Here is a 19,982-nt window from a genome sequence, read left to right as displayed (position 1 = left end):
GCGTGACTACGATAGAGGCTGCTGTGAGACAAAAGGATGTGCTGATTAGATATGGTCGAGGAGACATCTTTATCAAAGATGACAGACATGCCATTTGAATTTCAGCAGGACCACTGCCTGATGAGATGCTCATCAAAGTCAGAAACTGCCTTTGGGAAACTTCCTTTGAGCTACCTGTGTTCTTGAAGAAGGAGCTGATGTATTAATATGCATTCTCTTCACATTTTGGAAATAGAACCAAACTATAAACAGGATTATTTTTAATTTTCTTGGCCTCCAGAGCTGAGGAAATAGAGATTGGCCATCAGAAGGCTCTTGTTCCTTTTTTTATTTCTGTAAATGTGTGCTTTCGATTGTGTGACTTCTGATCCCGACTTCCTCAAACCTCTGACAAGCCACTGCCTCCTGATTCTAAGGTGAATTCTTTTTTCGATGAGAGAGCACCTCCAGTTCCAGTACCCCGACCTGGTCCTCATGCTGCTGAGGCTCTTGCTGTTGATCTGTGGTGAGTAGGACGACCCAGAAAAGGGTATGGGATTCCATTCCCTGGCGCCCAGCTTCCTGAAGAGCATTGGGACTTCTCAGGACTAAGTTTCTGCTGGGCAATGGTCAGGCATACTCAGAGCTTTACTTCCCGCTGAGGGCTTGGAGTTGGGCAGAAAGTCATAGATACTGGAAAGCCAGATTTTGGAAGAAAACTGTCGTTTTAGTTTTTATCTCATAGGAAGTGTTCACTTTCTGTCTTTCTTTCCACTTTTGATTCTGACTTGGTTCTTGGTGGTTTCGATAGCCACAAAGATAATTCAAACAACAAATTGGCCTCTCAGTTCCTTGCCCTTCTTATCATTAACATGATTTTCCTATATCCTTCCTTAACTTCCCCATTTCTACCATCAAACCCTAGAACTTATCATTACCAACAACTGTCCCACTTCCAAAATCTTTGACTTCAGCACCCACCGCCCTACCTGTCTACATTGTATTTCCAGCTCACTTTCTCTAATGCTCCATATTCAACAAGCCTTCCCCTACCCAGACTTACTTTTCCACTGTCAAATTACTGCACCCCATGTCCTTACTTCTCACAATACTTAGATTCTGTAGTTTATCACAATACTCCCTTGGATGTACCTTCATCCCTCTTCCCCATAGCACTTTCCTGACTAACACACTTTTCTGCATGCTTCACACCTGTGCCTAAGCAGCTGAATTTGACTCTAAACAAAAGGTACAATCCTGCTGACTTATCTTCCTTTAAATGTAGGACCACCAATCTCAGGTGCCATGCAATCCTCCTATTCTTTCAGAGTCAATGCTCTTCCATTCTCTTTTTTTTTTTTTTTTTTTAATTTATTTATTTTTGGCTGTGTTGGGTCTTCGCTTCTGTGCGAGGGCTTTCTCTAGTTGTGGCGAGCGGGGGCCACTCTTCATTGCGGTGCGTGGGCCTCTCACTATCGCGGCCTCTCTTGTCGCGGAGCACAGGCTCCAGACGCAGAGGCTCAGTAGTTGTGGCTCACGGGCCCAGTTGCTCCGCAGCATGTGGGATCTTCCCAGACCAGGGCTCGAACCCGTGTCCCCTGCATTGGCAGGCAGATTCTCAACCACTGCGCCACCAGGGAAGCCCCAATGCTCTTCCATTCTTGATGACCACTTCTTCATACCCACTCCTTTCTCCTCAAACTTTTCTCTTCTTACTCTTAGTTTATAACCTGAGAAAAATAAAAGCAATCGAAAGACAATTTCCTCATCTTTATACGGCTGTATCTATCAACCTGCCCACCTCTGCATTTACATACTCTGCCTTTTCTCTCCCTATTATGGATATATTTTCCCTCATCCGAATTGAAGACAGGACTCTCCACTTGTGCATTGGGTCCCAGACTCCCTTGCTCCATCATCAAAATATTTCTCCATCCTGGATTATTCCTATAAGTATACAAATATGCCATAATGTCTTCTATCTTAAAATAATAGAAATGTGACCTCCATTTGCTTCACCATTCTGCACATCCTTTTATAGTTTTCAGTGAGTCATTATCGTTACTTGATCTCCTCCCATCCTTTCTTTTTAAAATTCATTTTTAATTTACATTACAGTAAGATACACTTTTTTGGTGCAATGTCTATGATTTTTGACAAAGATTTAGCATCATATGACTACCACCAGGATCAAAATACAGAAGATTTCCATCACTTCAAAAATTCCTTCATGCCCTCAATCCCTTTAGAGTCAACTCCTCCCTCATTCCTAACCCCTGGAAACTGCTACTGTTTTAGGTCCTTATAGTTCTTCCTTATCCTTTATTGAATCCATTTCAATCAATCTTTGTCCTCACCACTCCACTGAAACTGCTCTTGTTAATATCATCAACCACCCCTATGTTGCCTCACCCAGGATTCAATTTTTATTTCTCATTTTATTCAGCATCTCAGGGGTATTTGACATAAGTTGATCATTCCCTCTCCTGGAAATACTTTTCCACTTGGCTTCTAAATACCGTATTCTGCTGGTGTTCTTTCTAACTTAATACCTGCTTCTTTACTGACTTTGAAATGTTTGAGTTTCTCAAGATTGGTACGTAGACTTCTCTTCTCCATCCATACTCATTCCCTAAGTTTTACACTTTAGTCATTTTAAGCTTAAACAGCTTAAAATCAAGCTTATTTATCCAACTTCGATCCCACCTTTGAACACCTTTCATATATTCAACTGCCATTCAACTGTCTAATATGCATTTTAAACTCAACATGTCCTAACAGATCCTTTGATCTTCCACATGAGTCACCATCACCTAGGACTTAACCTATTTCTCCCCACCATTTCTCCATTTTGTAAATGTCACCACCATTCTTCTGGTTGCTATGGCCAAAAATCTAGGACTTATACTTAATTCCTCTCTGTCTTTGACACTTTATATCTAATCCATAAGTAATTCCCATTGATTCTACTTCTGAATTTATACTGAGATCTGTCCCCTTCACAGCACCAATACTGCCTAGCCTGAGCCACCATCCTCACTCTTCCAGACTAACCTCCCACTAATGTTCCCCCTGCTACTCTTGCATGTCTGTAGTCTGTTCTTTCTACAGTGGAAGAATGAGTCTACAAATGCAAATTAAGTCAGAACTGTCCATCGCTCTCTATTACACCATGAACAAAATCCAAAGCTATTACCAAGCCCACAAAGCCTTCTGTGACTGACCCCTGCTTACTTCTCACACACCAGTATCAACCGCTGTTCCCCTCACCTAGTCAGTTCCCAGTGCACCTGCCTTCTCATTCTTCCTTGGACAAGCTCATTCCTTCTCAAGGTCTTTACGCTTGCTGTTTCTCTGCCAGGAATGCTCTTTCCCAAATATTCAGAAGGCCTGCTCTCTAATTTCATTCATGTTTCTACTCAATTGATATCTATCTAAATAGTCAAGACCATCCCAAGATACTCTGTAACTTATTTTTCTACTGTATTTTTCTTATAGCACTGACCATTCTCTAAAATCATGTTACATATATATTTTTTTGATTGGCTCTCTCCCACTATAATGTAAATTCCTTGACAGAAAAGATTGTCATTCATGTTCATTCCTGCAACCTAAGTGTGATGTATAATGCCTGGCATATAGTAGGCACTCAAAATTATTTGTGGTATTGATGAATAAATAAAATGTGATTTTCATGCTAGCCCTCATTGATTCCCTTCTCCTTCCCGAGGAACTGATTATTCAAATAAACATTTAATATAAACAGTAGGTATCTCAGACCAAACTGAACTAAAATAGATAATAATAGTGAGATAATATTTATTAAATGCTAGATAAATTTCAGGCATTCTTCTAAGCATTTTGTGGATATCAACTCATTTAATCTTCACAAAACTATGTGAGGTAGGTCTATTATTATCTCCATTTTACAGAAAACTAAAGCACAGAGAGGTAAAGCATTTTTCCCAGAGTCACACAGCTTGTAAGAGGAAGAGCCAGGATTCAAGTCTATGTCATCTGGCTTCAAAGGCTGTGTTTTCCCCAGAATTTTCTGTTCTTGACCATTATGCCACAATATTATGGTCAAATCCTTGGGATAAGAGAGAATCTTTGGAGAAATCTGAAGTCCTTCTCTGGACCTAAGCCTCCTCTGCCCTGAAGTTGTTAAATAAAGGGGCATCATGTTTTGAGCATAAGCCTGTCCACTCTCCTTGCCTGACCGCTGTTACCATGAGTCAGCAAGTCTCAAGCTGGATCATCAGACTTTTGAGAGATGGAATGAGGATGATGGGCTTGAGGAAGGGAGCGGCTAAGTAGTTATACAACAAAGGCACCATCTCATAACCACAGGTGAGAGAAGTTATTGGAAATTACAATCATAAAACAGAACTCTGTGTCGTTTTGTAGGCAGGTGATTGATGTGGAATGTGGGGAAAGGAACAGAGAGAAAGGAGGAAGGAAGCAAGGTAGGGAAGGGGGAGAAAATAAGAAGACAGGAAGGGGAAAAGAGAGGGAAAGAGAGAAAAAAGAGAGGAAGGGCACAAAAGAAGGAGGGTGCGTTGTTGGGAAAGCCCTTGTGGGAGTTAAACTTTGGGTATGTTTGGGATTTGCTGCCCTGTACTGATCTCTGCTAAATTCTCTCCCAGCTCCACTCTGTGAACCAACTGGTGAGTTGCACTTCCTTTTCTTCTTCACGGTCTGTGGGTATCTTGTCACTTGAGCCAGTGCAGGAGGCCTGTGGATGGCTGTTTGATATCCGGTATACAGATGACAGCGGCCCCCTTGGGCCCAGGTTGCTTGTGTTCACACCAGTCTCTGCACGTGACGTGTACATGCTCAGCTGATGGAGCAGGTCTTGCTCTGACCTTCTCAAGACCACAATCTTTTTTTTCTGGGACGTCCCAGCTTAGGGAGGGTAATGCTGTTTGCACAAGGAAGTCAGGGGGTGCTGAAGGTTGATGTTATAGAAGAATCTCTGCCCTCTGGCAGAAGGGCTCCAAAGCCCCTGTGTACTCCCAGCTGGGTACTCCACCAGAAGTGTTGGAAAAAAATGCCAAAGTCACGCCTCCACGGAGAACAACATTACAGTCAATGCGTGGGCCACGTACAAACTGTAGACTGCTGCCTTCTTCCTGTTTTCGGCCCTGCTCTGCAGTCACAACTGTTACCCCGGTGCATTTTCTCTCTCAGATTCTGCTTTATGCAAACTTACTTCATTAGTTTGCTCCTGATTCAGTCTTCCTTGTACCAGATGAGGAGAGGAGGAAATTTTCCCCCAGAAGAAATCTTCCACTAAAGTATGTTTAAATCTAATATATATGAGGACTGCTGTCTTGTGCTTAAAATAATAAGCACAGGGTTAAAAGAGATTATCCTGCTACTTCAACACAGGCTGCATGTGCAACTAGGAACACAGGGTTTGGAATTCCTATGACAAGAGATACTCAGAACCAACTCAGGCTTCTGGTTTCCTCACCTGATGTTTGTCCAAGTCTAACTCATGCCTTTTGTTAATTCCATGATGCCTTGTGCTTGGCTCCGCTTTTACTCTGTAAATGTGCCTGACCAGTCGTAGCCTAAGCAAAAATCCAAAGCCACATCCAGGATGAAGAAACAACGTTTCTGCCACCAGGAATTTGCCAGGTAGTCTCTGTGCCTGAGAATTTTCTGAAACAAGCTCCAAGCTGCAAGACTGAGCTCTGGACCCGTGCAAACTGCCCTGTCCAGTGTCCTAGTCCATCCCCACCCCAGACCCATTCAAAAGAGTGGGTTTCAGGTGCCTAGATGCCTTTTTTATTGCTTTTTCTGCTATGCTCCCAAAGCTGTGCTGCTCCTCAGTCCTCTGGCGACTACAGTTTTCCAAGGAGAGAAAGTGATTAATGCACAGGGTATTCCAGGCCTCAGCACAGGGCAAACATTTTGGTACCACAGTTGAACTGAATTTTTAAAAGTCCTAGGGTAAAGCATTCCAGTCGAAAGGCTTGGAGATTATAGATACTGGACTAGGAATCACCCCTCAGTGATCTAGAACACTTAGCATTTTCATCTGATGAGGAGACAAAGAGGCTTTTCTTAGGAATACTCTTAAAACTTCCCAAAGAACAAAGGCTCTGAAGGTTGGATAAACAAATGCCCTGAGAGCAAAGCAATCAGGGCTTTCGATGTTTCATGGGCTGCTGCAACTGGGATAGATAAGGAGATGAGATGAAAGCAGAACACAACTTTACTGTCTTTAATTCATCTGGAAAAGAACCCCTATGGCCAAAAAGGGATACATGCTTTCTATAGGGGTTTGTATAGAGGTCCCAGATCAAGGGATCTGGGCCATGTGGATGTATGGATGCAGGGTATTTCTAGGCAAATGCATGCCTCTTCCTTCCATTAGGAATAGCAATAAAAGGGGCAGGACAGAAACAGTACAGAAGAAATAGAGTTCCTCTGAGTATTCCCCAGACTGATTCTCCATGTCTCATATTCTATCTCTGAAAGAGATAGCGTGGGTCTGAGACATCAGGGGAATGGGAACAGAAGAAAATGACCAATATGGCTTATAACAAGGATGAATGAAATATATTTTCCTAAAACTTCAAGCTTCACCATCTCCAATGCCAACTCTAGTGACAGTCATCAGTATCCCTGCATTGTCTCCAAAAGTGTTTTCAGTTCATGGATAGAAACTTCAAAGAGTAATAACCAAGTCAAAGGTAAGGGTTGCCTTGTAGAAGGAAGTGGTGCTGCACAGGGGCAGGAGGTGCTGGGGATGAGCAGCTGAAAGCCCATGCGCCATGTCGGGGCAGGGCGGTAATGTGAGAAGTGGTCTGCATGTCCAATGAGCTGGACCTTTGAGTCTTGCTGAGAGCAAATGCTGAGAACACAAAGTGCCACCCATCAGGATCTCTGAACCCCATTGCCCTAGAATATGTGTTTAACTCTTCCCTCTAGAGCTGTTCCTGATAGTCAGCCCCTCTCAGCCCATAGAGGGGAATTCAATGACCCTGGCCTGTAAGACCCAGCCCCCTCCACAGAAGTTAGATGTTCAGCTCCAGTTCCGCTTCTACAAAGATGGCAGGCCCCTAGGGCTGGACTGGGACAGCATCCCAGAGCTCTGGATTCCTGCTGTGTGGAGGGAAGACTCAGGGTCCTACTGGTGTCAAGCAAAGACAACACCACTCAGAGTCAAATGGAGCCGCAGAGTCCAGATCCAAGTACACGGTGAGTTCCGGTGGGGCCTCTGCTGGGCTGGGCTGAGAAGGGCAGAGGTACGAGGCTGGTCTTCCCTGACTGTTGTGTTCTGCCCCTGCATGCATGGTTGCTCTTTGACACATGTACCTGAGCTTTTGATTATCAGAGTTCTTAAGGGGTCTTCCCTTATCCTTGCTATTCGCATTCAAGCAAACAAAAGAAGTTTTAGGAAGCCTTTACTGTGTGTCATCACTGTGCGGGAGGGTGTGGAGGAAATAGCTGCATAATATATTGTCCCTGACTATGAGAAGCTGATGCTTAACTGGCATCCTAAACAACTAGGGTGAAATGTGTGGTGGTGTCGTAAAGGTCGACTATTAATAGATAGAAACTACAAAGAAGGGAGAAATCTGACTGAGGTGGTAAGAGGAGGCTTTGAGGGAAAGGCTATGGGGGAAGGGCTTATGGAAGAGAAGCTGAGGTCTGATTTTGAAAGGTAAAAAGGAATGAGGGTGTTTTGTGATTCTGAACCATGTTATTCCGTATAACATGGTTGACGTTTCTGACATCCTCTCCCACTCTCAGACAAAGATGTAGCCATGATACCATAAAGCAATTGCTAATACCTTCCGAAAGCTGGGCTTTCCCAGACTTCCTCAAAACTCAACTCCGTGAACCTGGACCACGACAAAAAGCCTCTGGACAGTTCATATGCCATAGGCCCTGTTCTAGTGATTCACACATGTTGTTTTTATTTTATTTTATTTTATTTTATTTTATTTCATTTTTTATACAGCAGGTTCTTATTAGTTATCTATTTTATACATATTAGTGTATACAGGTTAATCCCAATCTCCCAATTCATCTCACCAACCCCCCTCTCCCCCACCCCCACTTTCCCCCCTTGGTGTCCATACATTTATTCTCTACATCTGTGTCTCAATTTCTGCCTTGCAAACTGGTTCATCTCTACCATTTTTCTAGGTTCCACATATATGCGTTAATATACGATATTTGTTTTTCTCTTTCTGACTTATTTCACTCTGTATGATAGTCTCTAGGTCCATCCATGTCTCTACAAATGAACCAATTTCGGTCCTTTTTATGGCTAATATTCCACTGTATACATGTACCACATCTTCTTTATCCACTAGTCTGTCAATGGGCATTTAGGTTGTTTCCATGACCTGGCTATTGTAAATAGTGCTTCAGTGAATATAGGGGTGCATGTGTCTTTTTGAATTATGGTTTTCTCTGGGTATATGCCCAGTAGTGGGATTGCTGGGTCATATGGTAATTCTATTTTTAGTTTTTTCAGGAACCTCCATACTGTTCTCCATAGTGGCTGTATCAATTTACATTCCCACCAACAGTGCAAGAGGGTTCCCTTTTCTCCACACCCTCTCCAGCATTTGTTGTTTGTAGATTTTCTGAAGATGCCCATTCTAACCAGTGTGAGGTGATACCTCATTGTAGTTTTGATTTGCATTTCTCTAATAATTAGTAATGTTGAGCAGATTTTCCCTCTTGGACATGCCTTCTTTGGAGAAATGTCTATTTAGGTCTTCTGCCCATTTTTTGATTAGGTTGTTTGTTTTTCCTAATATTGAGGTGCATGAGCTGTTTATATATTTTGGAGATTAATCCTTTGTCCATTGATTCATTTGCAAATATTTTCTCACATTCTGAAGGTTGTCTTTTTGTCTTGTTTACAGGTTCCTTTGCTGTGCAAAAGCTTTGAAGTTTCATTAGGTCCCATTTGTTTATTTTAGTTTTTATTTCCATTACTCTAGGAGGTGGGTCAAAAAAGATCTTGCTGTGATTTATGTCAAAGAGTGTTTTTCCTATGTTTTCCTCTAAGAGTTTTAGTGTCTGGTCTTACATTTAGGTCTTTAATCCATTTTGAGTTTATCTTTGTGTATGGTGTTAGGAAGTGTTCTAATTTCATTCTTTTACATGTAGCTGTCCAGTTTTCCTAGCACCACTTATTGAAGAGACTGTCTTTTCTCCATTGTATATCCTTGCCTCCTTTGTCATAGATTAGTTGACCGTAGGTGTATGGGTTTATCTCTGGGCTTTCTGTCCTCTTCCATTGATCTATATTTGGGTTTTTGTGCCAGTACTATATTGTCTTGATTACTGTAGGCTTGCAGTATAGTCTGAAGTCAGGGAGTCTGATTCCTCCATCTCCGTTTTTTTCCCTCAAGATTGTTTTGGCTATTTGGGATCTTTTGTGTCTCCATACAAATTTTAAGATATTTTGTTCTAGTTCTGTAAAAAATGCCATTGGTAATTTGATAGGGATTGCATTGTATCTGTAGATTGCTTTGGGTAGTATAGTCATTTTCACAATATTGATTCTTCCAATACAAGAACATGGTATATCTCTCCATCTGTTTGTGTCATCTTTGATTTCTTTCATCAATGTCTTACAGTTTTCTGAGTACAGGTTTTTTTACCTCCTTAGGTAGGTTTATTCCTAGGTATTTTATTCTTTTTGTTGCAATGGTAAATGGAGTTGTTTCCTTAATTTTTCTTTCTGAACTTTCATTGTTAGTGTATAGAGAGCAAGAGATTTCTGTGCATTAATTTTGTATCCTGCAACTTTACCAAATTCATTCATTAACTCTAGTAGTTTTCTGGTGACATCTTTAGGAGTCTCTATGTATAGTATCATGTCATCTGCAAACAGTGACAGTTTTACATCTTCTTTTCCAATTTGTATTCCTTTTATTTCTTTTGCTTCTCTGATTGCCGTGGCTAGGACTTCAAAAACTATGTGGAATAATAGTGGTGAGAGTGGACATCCTTGTCTTGTTCCTGATCTTAGAGGAAATGCTTTCAGTTTTTCACCATTGAGAATGATGTTTGCTGTGGGTTTGCTGTATATGGCTTTTATTATGTTGAGGTAGGTCCCCTGTATGCCCACTTTCTGGAGAGTTTTTATCATATATAGGTGTTGAATTTTGTCAAAAGCTTTTTCTTCATCTATTGAGATGATCATATGGTTTTCCCCCTTCAATTTGTTAATATGGTGTATCACATTGAGTGATCTGCATATATTGAAGAATCCTTGCATCCCTGGGATGAATTCCACTTGATCATGGTGTATGATGCTTTTAATGTGTTGTTGGATTCTGTTTGCTAGTATTTTGTTGAGAACTTTTGCACCTATACTCATCAGTGATATTGGTCTGTAATTTTCTTTTTTTGTAGTGTCTTTGGTTTTGGTATCAGGGTGATGGTGGCCTTGTAGAATGAATTTGGGAGTGTTCCTTCCTCTGTAATTTTTTTGTAAGAGTTTGAGAAGGGTGAGTATTAGCTCTTCTCTAAATGTTTGATAAAATTCACCTGTGAAGCCATCTGGTCCTGGACTTTTGTTTGTTGGAAGATTTTTAATCACAGTTTCAATTTCATTACTTGTGATTGGTCTGTTCATATTTTCTATTTCTTCCTGGTTCAGTCTTGGAAGGTTACACTTTTCTAAGAATTTGTCCATTTCTTCCAAGTTGTCCATTTTATTGGCATAGAGTTGCTTGTAGTAGTCTCTTATGATCCCTTGTATTTCTGTGGTGTCCATTGTAACTTCTTTTTCATTTCTAATCTTATTAATTATTAGAAATTATTTCATTTCTAATCTTATTCTTATTGGTTAAATGTTTATCAATTTTGTTTATCTTCTCAAAGAACCAGCTTTTAGTTTTATTGATCTTTGTTTCTATTTTATTTATTTCTGCTCTGATCTTTAAATCTTTATGATTTCTTTCCTTCTACTAACTTTGGGTTTTGTTTCTTCTTCTTTCTCTAGTTCCTTTAGGTGTAAGTTTAGATTGTTTGAGATTTTTCTTGTTTCTTGAGGTAGGATTGTACTGCTATGCACTCCACTCTTAGAACTGCTTTTGCTGTATCCCCTAGGTTTTGGATCATCTTGTTTTTGTTATCATTTGTCTCTAGGTATTTTTTCATTTCCTCTTTGTTTTCTTCAGTGATCTCTTGGTTATTTAGTAACGTATTGCTTAGCCTCCATGTGTTTGTGTTTTCTACGTTTTCTTTCCCTGTAATTTATTTCTAATCTCATAGCATTGTGGTTGGAAAAGATGCTTGATGTGATTTCAATTTTCTTAAATTTACTGAGGCTTGACTTGTGACCCAAGATGTGAACTATCCTGGAGAATGTTCCATGTGCACTTGAGAAGAAGATGTAATCTGCTGTTTTGGGATGGAATGTCCTATAAATATCAATTAAATCTATCTGGTCTATTGTGTCATTTAAAGCTTGTGTTTCCTCATTAATTTTCTCTCTGGATGATCTGTCCATTGGTGTAAGTGAGGTATTAAAGTCCCCCACTATTATTGTATTACTGTCGATTTCCTCTTTTATAGATGCTAGCAGTTGCCTTATGTATTGAGGTGCTCCTATGTTGGGTGCATATATATTTATAATTGTTATATCTTCTTCTTGTATTGATCCTTTGATCATTATGTAGTGTCATTCCTTGTCTCTTGTAACATTCTTTATTTTAAAGTCTATTTTATCTGATATGAGTATTGTTACTCCAGCTTTCTTTTGATTTCCATTTGCATGGAATATCTTTTTCCATCCCCTCACTTTCAGTCTGTATGTGTGCCTAGGTCTGAAGTGGGTCTCTTGTAGACAGCATATATATGGGTCTTGTTTTTGTGTCCATTCAGTGAGCCTGTGTCTTTTGTTTGGAGCTTTTAATCCATTCACATTTAAGGTAATTATCGATATGTATATTCCTATTACCATTTTCTTAATTGTTTTGGGTTTGTTTTTGTAGATTCTTTTATTCTCTTGTGTTTCCCACTTAGAGAAGTTCCTTTAGCATTTGTTGTAGAGCTGGTTTGGTGGTGCTGAATTCTCTTAGGTCTTTCTTGTCTGTAAAGCTTTTGATTTCTCCGTCGAATCTGAATGAGATCCTTCCTGGGTAGAGTAATCTTGGTTGTAGGTTCTTCCCTTTCATCACTTTAAATATGTCATGCCACTCCCTTCTGGCTTGTAGAGTTTCTGCTACGAAATCAGCAGTTAACCTTATGGGAATTCCCTTATATGTTATTTGTCATTTTTCCCTTGTTGCTTTTAATAATTTTTCTTTGTCTTTAATTTTTGTCAGTGTGATTACTATGTGTCTCAGCGTGTTTCTCCTTGGGTTTATCCTGCCTGGGACTCTCTGCACTTCTTGGACATAGGTGGCTATTTCCTTTCCCATGTTAGGGAAGTTTTCGCCTATAATCTCTTCAAATATTTTCTCTCTCTCTTCTTCTTCTGGTACCCCTATAATGTGAATTTTGGTGCATTAAATGTTGTCGAGAGGTCTCTTAGGCTGTCTTCATTTCTTTTCATTCTTTTTCTTTATTCTGTTCCACAGCAGTGAATTCCACCATTCTGTCTTCCAGGTCACTTATCCATTCTTCTGCCTCAGTTATTCTGCTATTGATTCCTTCTAGTGTGTTTTTCATTTCAGTTATTTTATTATTCATCTCTGTTTGTTTGTTCTTTAATTCTTCTAGGTGTTTGTTTTTTAATTCTTCTAGGTCTTTGTTAAACATTTCTTGCATCTTCTCGATCTTTGCCTCCATTCTTTTTCTGAGGTCCTGGATCATCTTCACTATCGTTATTCTGAATTCTTTTTCTGGACGTTTGCCTATCTCCACTTCATTTAGTTGTTTTTCTGGGGTTTTATCTTGTTCCTTCATCTGGTACATAGCCCTCTGCCTTTTCATTTTGTCTATCTTTCTGTGAATGTGGTTTTTGTTCCACAGGCTGTAAGATTGTAGTTCTTCTTGCTTCTGCTGTCTGCTGGATGAGGCTATCTAAGAGGCTTGTGCAAGCTCCCTGATGGGAGGGACTGGTGGTCGGTAGAGCTGGGTGTTGCTCTGGTGGGCAGAGCTCAGTAAAAGTTTAATCCACTTGTCTGCTGATGGGTGGGGCTGAGTTCCCTCCCCGTTGGTTGTTTGGCCTGAGGCGACCCAGCACTGGAGGCTACAGGGTATTTGGTGAGGCTAATGGCGGACTCTGGGAGAGCTCAGGCCAAGGAATACTTCCCAGACCTTCTGCTGCCAGTGTCCTTGTCCCCGCAGTGAGCCACAGCCACCCCCTGCCTCTGCAAGATACCCTCCAACACTAGCATATAGGTCTGGTTCAGTCTCCTATGGGGTCACTGCTCCTTCCCCTGGGTCCTGATGAGCACACTACTTTGTGTGTGCCCTCCAAGAGTGGAGTCTCTTTTTCCCCCAGTCCTGTCAAAGTCCTGCAATCAAATCCCACTAGTCTTGAAAGTCTGATTCTCTGGGAATTCCTCCTCCTGTTGCCAGAACCCCAGGTTGGGAAGCCTGATGTGGAGCTCAGAACCTTCACTCCAGTGGGTGGACTTCTGTGGTATAATTGTTCTCCAGTTTGTGAGTCACCCACGCAGCAGTTATGGGATTTGATTTCATTGTGATTATGCCCCTCCTACCATCTCACTGTGGCTTCTCCTTTGTCTTTGGATGTGGGGTATTTCTTTTAGTGAGTTCCAGTGTGTTCCTGTCAATGATTGTTCAGCAGTTAGTTGTGATCCCAGTGCTCTCGCAAGAGAGAGTCAGTGTGTATGTCCTTCTACTCTGTCATCTTGAACCAATCTGACCCACATGTTGTTCAATTGAAGCATCACAACTGTAGGAGATAACTGTCATTATCTTCTCCATTTTCCAGATGGGAAATTGAGTCTCAGAGAAGTTAAGTAATTTGACCAAGCATGCACAAGAAGAGTTGGAACCAACATTCAAACCCAGGCAGTTTGATTTGTAACCTAGACTTGTAGCCATTACACTATTGTGCCTTGAAAAATGGGAGTTTGAGAGATCATGGTTCTGGGAATCACACTGTCTTAGGCAGGGAGAAGACACTGTAGCCTCCATGGGAATATTATGGTGTCTTTCTTACCCTAACACCATCAACCCAACCAATGCCAATTCCAAATCAGCAGGACCCCCTCTGCCCACTAGCTCCCTGCCCCACCTTTAAATAATATAAGCTGTTGACTTCACCGGAGGCCTTTGCTTTCAGGACTGTCGCACCTACCCTGTCCCTGAAACCCTCCCTACTCAGGGCCTTCCTGTGTCATCTTGTGTTCATGTAGGAGTCCCCATCAGTAATGTGAACTTGGAGATACAACCTCCCGGTGGATACCTGATGGAGGGGGAAAAGCTGGTTCTTGTCTGCTTGGTCACTGGGGGCACAGGAGATATCACCTTCTTCTGGTACAAAGGGGTCCTGGGTTTAAACCTGGAAACGAAGACCCAGCGTTCACTGACGGCGACGTTTGAGATCCCTGTGGTGAGGGAGAGTGACTCTGAGCAATATTACTGTGCGGCTGACAATGGCTATGGCCCCAGGCTCAGTGAGCTGGTGAACATCACTGTCAGAAGTAAGTTCCACTGCCTTTCTGCTCAGCCAGCATGTTCCCCTGGGGCACCCTGAGGAAGTGAACTGGCGCTGCACCTCTGTGGGCAGGGATTGTGAGTCTGTCATCATCAGAGACCCCCTCTGACAGTCTACTATCTCTCTCAGTTCCAGTGTCTCACCCTGTCCTCACCCTCAGGGCTCCCGGGGCCCAGGCTGTGGTGGGGGACGTGATGGAGCTTCACTGCGAGGTCTGGAGAGGCTCTGCCCCGATCCTGTACCAGTTTTATCATGAGGATGTCGCCCTGGGGAGCAGCTCAGCTCCCTCTGGAGGAGGAGTGTCTTTCAACCTCTCTCTGACTGCAGAACATTCTGGAAACTACTACTGTGAGGCCAACAATGGCCTGGTGGCCCAGCGCAGTGAGGTGGTACCACTCAATATCATAGGTATAGCTCACGCTGTGGAACTACTTCGGTCAATGTTTGTTTCTCAGCATTCTGGGAGAGTTTTGCTGATCCCACAAAGTTTCTGGTGGTGTGCTACCAAAGATGAGGCTTCTATGGGTAGTCCTGTCCTGGGAGATGTATCTGAGGGGGCATGGGGGACATCAAAGCTGGTGCCTCTCTTCTCTCATCAATGTGATAAGCTGCAAATCCCTAGGTGCATAAGTAAGTCCTACCTCCCCACCTCCCCCAGGAAGAGCAGACCTTGCCTCAACCCACACTCAAGATATCTGCTCTCCAAACCCAAGCCCTTCTCCTTGGCAGCTCATGTACAGGTCTCTCCCTTCAGTGCCTACGGAGGACAGAAAAGAAGTTCTTACTTCAAGAGTCATGGAGGTGCTGCTTGGCATCTCTGGTCCCACCACTATGGCCCTATTATTTTGCTGCTGGCTCAAGAGAAAAATAGGTTTGTATTTATAGAGATTGGTATTTTGTTACTGTGACCTTTGTTCTCACTGAAATAAGGCAAGATTTGTGACATATATACTAATAAGGATGAATATATCCCATTAGCCACCTTACCTGTAGATCTGCCCCAGCACATGGGATGGCACCTATTAAAGTACTGCAAGTTTTTAGTAAAGCCCTTCATCCCCATGTATTATCAATTGAGGTTAAACTGATACCTTGTACTTTTGTGGTTTAATTTTTATACAAAAATGTAACTACTTAAAATAACTAATCAGCCACTTAGAAGAGAAATACAGTTAGCAGTTCCAGCTATACTGACAATCTCCCAGGTAAAGTCATTGCACTAATTCTTATTTGCCTTAGAATACTGTCACATGGTTTTTCTTCTCCCTGAAATATTTACCCACACATCCACACATATGCTTTTTGCTGAGTGTTTCTCACTTTTCAGCTTAAATGTCATTTCCTCCAAGAGGCTTCACCTGGCCACACAGCTTACAATTCTCTTCTATTATTCTTCCTCAGAGTACCAATAACTTCACACGTTATTACAATTGATTATTACCTATTTATTTGTATGTTTAATCTTGGTCTCCTGTTCTCCATTGAGCAAGCTGGAGATGGGGCAAAAGAGGACAATGTGAGATTCTTACTTAAATTCCAAGCTTTTGGGGCATCTTTGGAGACGTCACCCCAACTATACTGTGTCTATGGCAGTGCCTTTTGTCATGATAGGATTAGGTCGTATGGTTCTAAAACCAAAACCAAAAAATGTTATAGGTGTGCAGGTACAGAGCCTTGGGCTCAAGTCCAAGTCTTGTATTAACCATCTTTGGGAAGCTCGCTTAACTATTCTGGACCTAAATCTCTTCATCTGCAATATGAAGGATCTGCCCAAATAATTACCAGGATGTCCTCTGAGCACACAGTGACATCTTGCAATGGGCATCCTGAAACAAGGCACATTCCCTGCACAAGGGCTGTATGAAAGCACTGAGAAAGAGAGTTCCTTCATTGACATGTATGTTCATTTGTTTGACTTGCAGGAAGTCGTTCAGCCGGGGATCCACTCAGGTGAGACCTCTGCTTTCTCTGTGTGCACAGTTAATGTAGAAAAATCTATTTCAAACAATTTTTTGAATTGTTCTCTCTCATGAGCTTTTTTCCATATTTTGTCATATCCAAAACTACTACTCCAGAGTTCTTCCACTGATAACTTCATTTGCTATTCCTCTTCTTTTATATATTAACTAATTAATTTAAATCGTTTCATCATTTTTCCTAATTTATCTCCGTCACTAAATGTGCAGAATAAGACAGTTCTATTATATTGACCAGTTTCGTGCATTTATTCAATCAACCAATATCTGAGAGTCTGTAAGTCATTTTGTTGAGTGCTAGAAAGCATGAAAATATGGAGAGATCTTGAGAGTTTTAAGTATCCTAGAGTAGTTAAGATATACACACATTTCCATAATGCAGGCCAGAGAATAAGTAATAAACATACTGAAAAATTGTTGATGAAGTTCCTTAGAAGATTAGAAGAGGAAAAGGTTTTTTAAAATTTATTTTTGATTTTATTTTATTGAAGTATAGTTGATTTACAATGTCATGTTAGTTTCAGGTGTACAACACAATGATTTAGTTATATATTCTTTTTCAGATTCTTTTCCCTTATAGGTTATTACAAAATATTGAGTATTGTTTCCTGTGCTATATGATAGGTCCTTGTTGGTTAGAAGAGGAAAAGATTTTTTAAATACTTTCATCGGGGGATATCAGTGTTTAGTTGATACATTTTATACTGTGTTATTATTTTTGCCAATAAAAAAACAGATTTTTTTCCAAATCAGAATAGCACTTTTTCAGTGATACATGCACATGCAAGAGTATTTTCTTCTTTCCCTTCCTCAAGCTGCTTGTTTTGCCTAGCAACCGGTTTCCATCTTGGGTGAATCAATATTTTTTCATTCAATATTTACTGAGCACTTATGATGTGAATGGCACTATTCTGGGTGTGGGCAATACCACAGTAAGCTGTCAAATAAGAACCTTACACTTGTGGAATATATACTCCAGTGATACTCTGCAATGCCTTGCTCAGTGTAAGTATAGAGCTGTGGCTTGTACCAGACAGCTGTGCTAATTGCTGATTTCCCCATAAATTAGCATTCTATTCAGGACACTTTGTAACAGGCTTCTCTCCTTCAATGTTTTACTCATAATCCCAGATAGTTATGTCTGGGACATCCAGGATGCTATCCCAGATAGATAGCATGTGTTTCTGTGTTTGCAGGAGCCTTCCCAGCCCTGTACCCCAAGAATCCACCTACCTCAACTCACAAGCCCCAGAGCAACTACACCCTGACTATGAAAATGGTGAGGCTTCCCAAATGACCTGGGCCAAAGTAGGCAGAGCAAGCTGGGGAAGAAGCAATAAGGTGATGTCTATTAACCAAATCCGACCCTGCTGTGTCCCAGCCACCTCTACAAATAAATGACTCATCTATCTTCATGGCTGTGATAGGTGGTAGGTATGGAGTGAGTTAAATGGCAGGAAGAAGGGACTGTGTCATGTCACGATGCCTCCTTTTTTCTCTTTCAGTGAATGTTGTAAGTGGGGATGAGGTTTATTCTTTGGTGTATTGTGTGCAGCAGGAACAGCAACCAGCAGCAGGTGAGACATGAGGGAGTGAATTTGTCTCTGACTTTCGTCTTTCCTGGAACCGGGAGGATAATCAGTGACCGTGTATGGCAACATGGCTCTGTTCTTTGGCGCTGCTGCTTCTGCTCTTGGAGCTGACTATGAGCATTGCTGTGCCTTATATGAAGATTGGCCTTTGGTCTGGAAGGTGTCTTGAGTAGAGCCCAATGCTGATGCTAACTTGGCCTCCTGTGTATCTCACTCCCCAGTCAAATGGCAGCATTGGAGACGGTACCAGCTATGGACTCCCTGTAGCACCCCAATACAGCTGCTTAGTTGTGGCTGTTGTCCCATCCCGTACTTGGTGGGCACAGAAATGCTGAGAGGTACAAATGCCAGGAGGGGCTGGCGGACCCTCACTCCCCCCAGGTGCTAGTTTTCCTCTGTACAGTAAGGAGTCATATTTGTGATAGGCAGAAAAGCGAGACAGAAAAATATTAATGGAAGTAAGTCCATGGGAAATAGACAGGAGAGAAAGAAACCTTTATTAACACTAATTTAATGAAGAACTTTAAATGGAATCTCACATATGTTTGTCTCCACAGAAGAACCCGCTGGGATGCATACTGGGGATAAGGTGAGTTAGAATCCCTGTTCTTTCCTCCATGGTCTTTCTCTCTTTCTTCTGGGGACAGGCTCTCAAATTTTTAAAATTATGGCCACTTAGGAAAAACAAGATATCTCATGGTCTATCTCCTACCTTATCTCCTCACACCACAGGGATAAGAACATTTGATTATAACAGTAAAGTGTCATTGTACAAGGTAATTTTAGAGGCTCACGTATACTTTTTTTAGCAATGGACATATGGAAGGTTTGTAGCTAAACTGTAGTGCATGCTTAGTCTAAAAATTCTATAGATTTGAAAATCTTTATCCTGAAATACTGTTGAACCATACATACATCATTTTGTGCTATAAGGTTAACCAAACAACATGTCAAAAACTAAATTAATATTGAATAAAGCTAACCTAAGTGATTTTTGTCATTAAAATATCAGTAATTTCTAAACCTTGATCAATTCAAGACTTCACTGATGATACAAAAATGCTTTCAGAAAATTGCGTAAATTCCAACTCTGCATGTGTGCAAATAGAGTAAGTGCTTTGTATTTGAGTCTAGTGTGGTGTGGCAGACAAATATCTCAGGACAGAGTTCAAGTCCTTGATAAACTCCAGTAACAGGCTAAATTTAGTTTATGAATACAAAATTCTGACATCCTTGAAAAATTATAGTCCGTGGAACAGCCTAACAATGACTCATAAAAATGAGAGAAGGCTTTGTATGGGTCAGTTTGCAGCTCATCAGGAGCATCTCAGTAGCCCAACAGTGGGACGCAGGCCCTTTGAAAATGGTGGCCTAGGACCACAGTCTTCCAAGAGGCTCCAAGTTTTGTCTTGAGCGGTGCACCATGATAGGGTGCATCCTGGCTGACTGAAAGAGGACTGGGGAAGAGGACCTGTGGGAAACATGTTCGACTTGTCTTCCCTGCTCAGGTTCTATCCATGTACCTTTGCTCTTAGAACTCCTCAGCCATCTATTCTAGGCTGAAGAAGGCGGATCTTACAGATGTGGACTATGAAGATGTTATGTAAAGTTATAGAAGATTCTGCTCTTGGGAAACCATGCACAACCCCATACCTCCGAACTAATGTGTCCTTCAGAGATCCTGGGAGAATCAGCGTTCCAGTACACCTCATCCAGGTGCTTTCCTCCATGAGATTATTCCTGCATCTACTGTGAAGTGAAGTTGGCTCAAGCTTTGAAGAGATCGCCCAGGAGAACCAACATGAACTC

At 41.5% G+C, this 19,982-nt stretch overlaps 1 protein-coding gene across 1 annotated transcript; it reads left to right on the top strand.

Annotated features, from left to right (window-relative positions):
* Positions 1–474: 474 nt before the first annotated feature.
* Positions 475–19,780, top strand: LOC103002529 (Fc receptor-like protein 1). Its single transcript, XM_007172015.2, has 11 exons — positions 475–505; positions 4,626–4,646; positions 6,922–7,191; positions 14,304–14,591; positions 14,735–15,013; positions 15,360–15,476; positions 16,528–16,555; positions 17,778–17,860; positions 18,087–18,158; positions 18,731–18,762; positions 19,709–19,780. Exons 1-11 carry the CDS (start codon positions 475–477, stop codon positions 19,778–19,780), a joined length of 1,293 nt encoding a protein of 430 aa, XP_007172077.2.
* Positions 19,781–19,982: the final 202 nt, after the last annotated feature.

The sequence above is a fragment of the Balaenoptera acutorostrata genome, chromosome 1, assembly GCF_949987535.1.
Source record: "Balaenoptera acutorostrata chromosome 1, mBalAcu1.1, whole genome shotgun sequence".
In the NCBI taxonomy this organism is placed as follows: Eukaryota; Metazoa; Chordata; class Mammalia; order Artiodactyla; family Balaenopteridae; genus Balaenoptera; species Balaenoptera acutorostrata.
The sequence above is the reverse complement of the archived record's forward strand: the minus strand, read 5'-3'. Positions and strand labels throughout refer to the sequence as shown.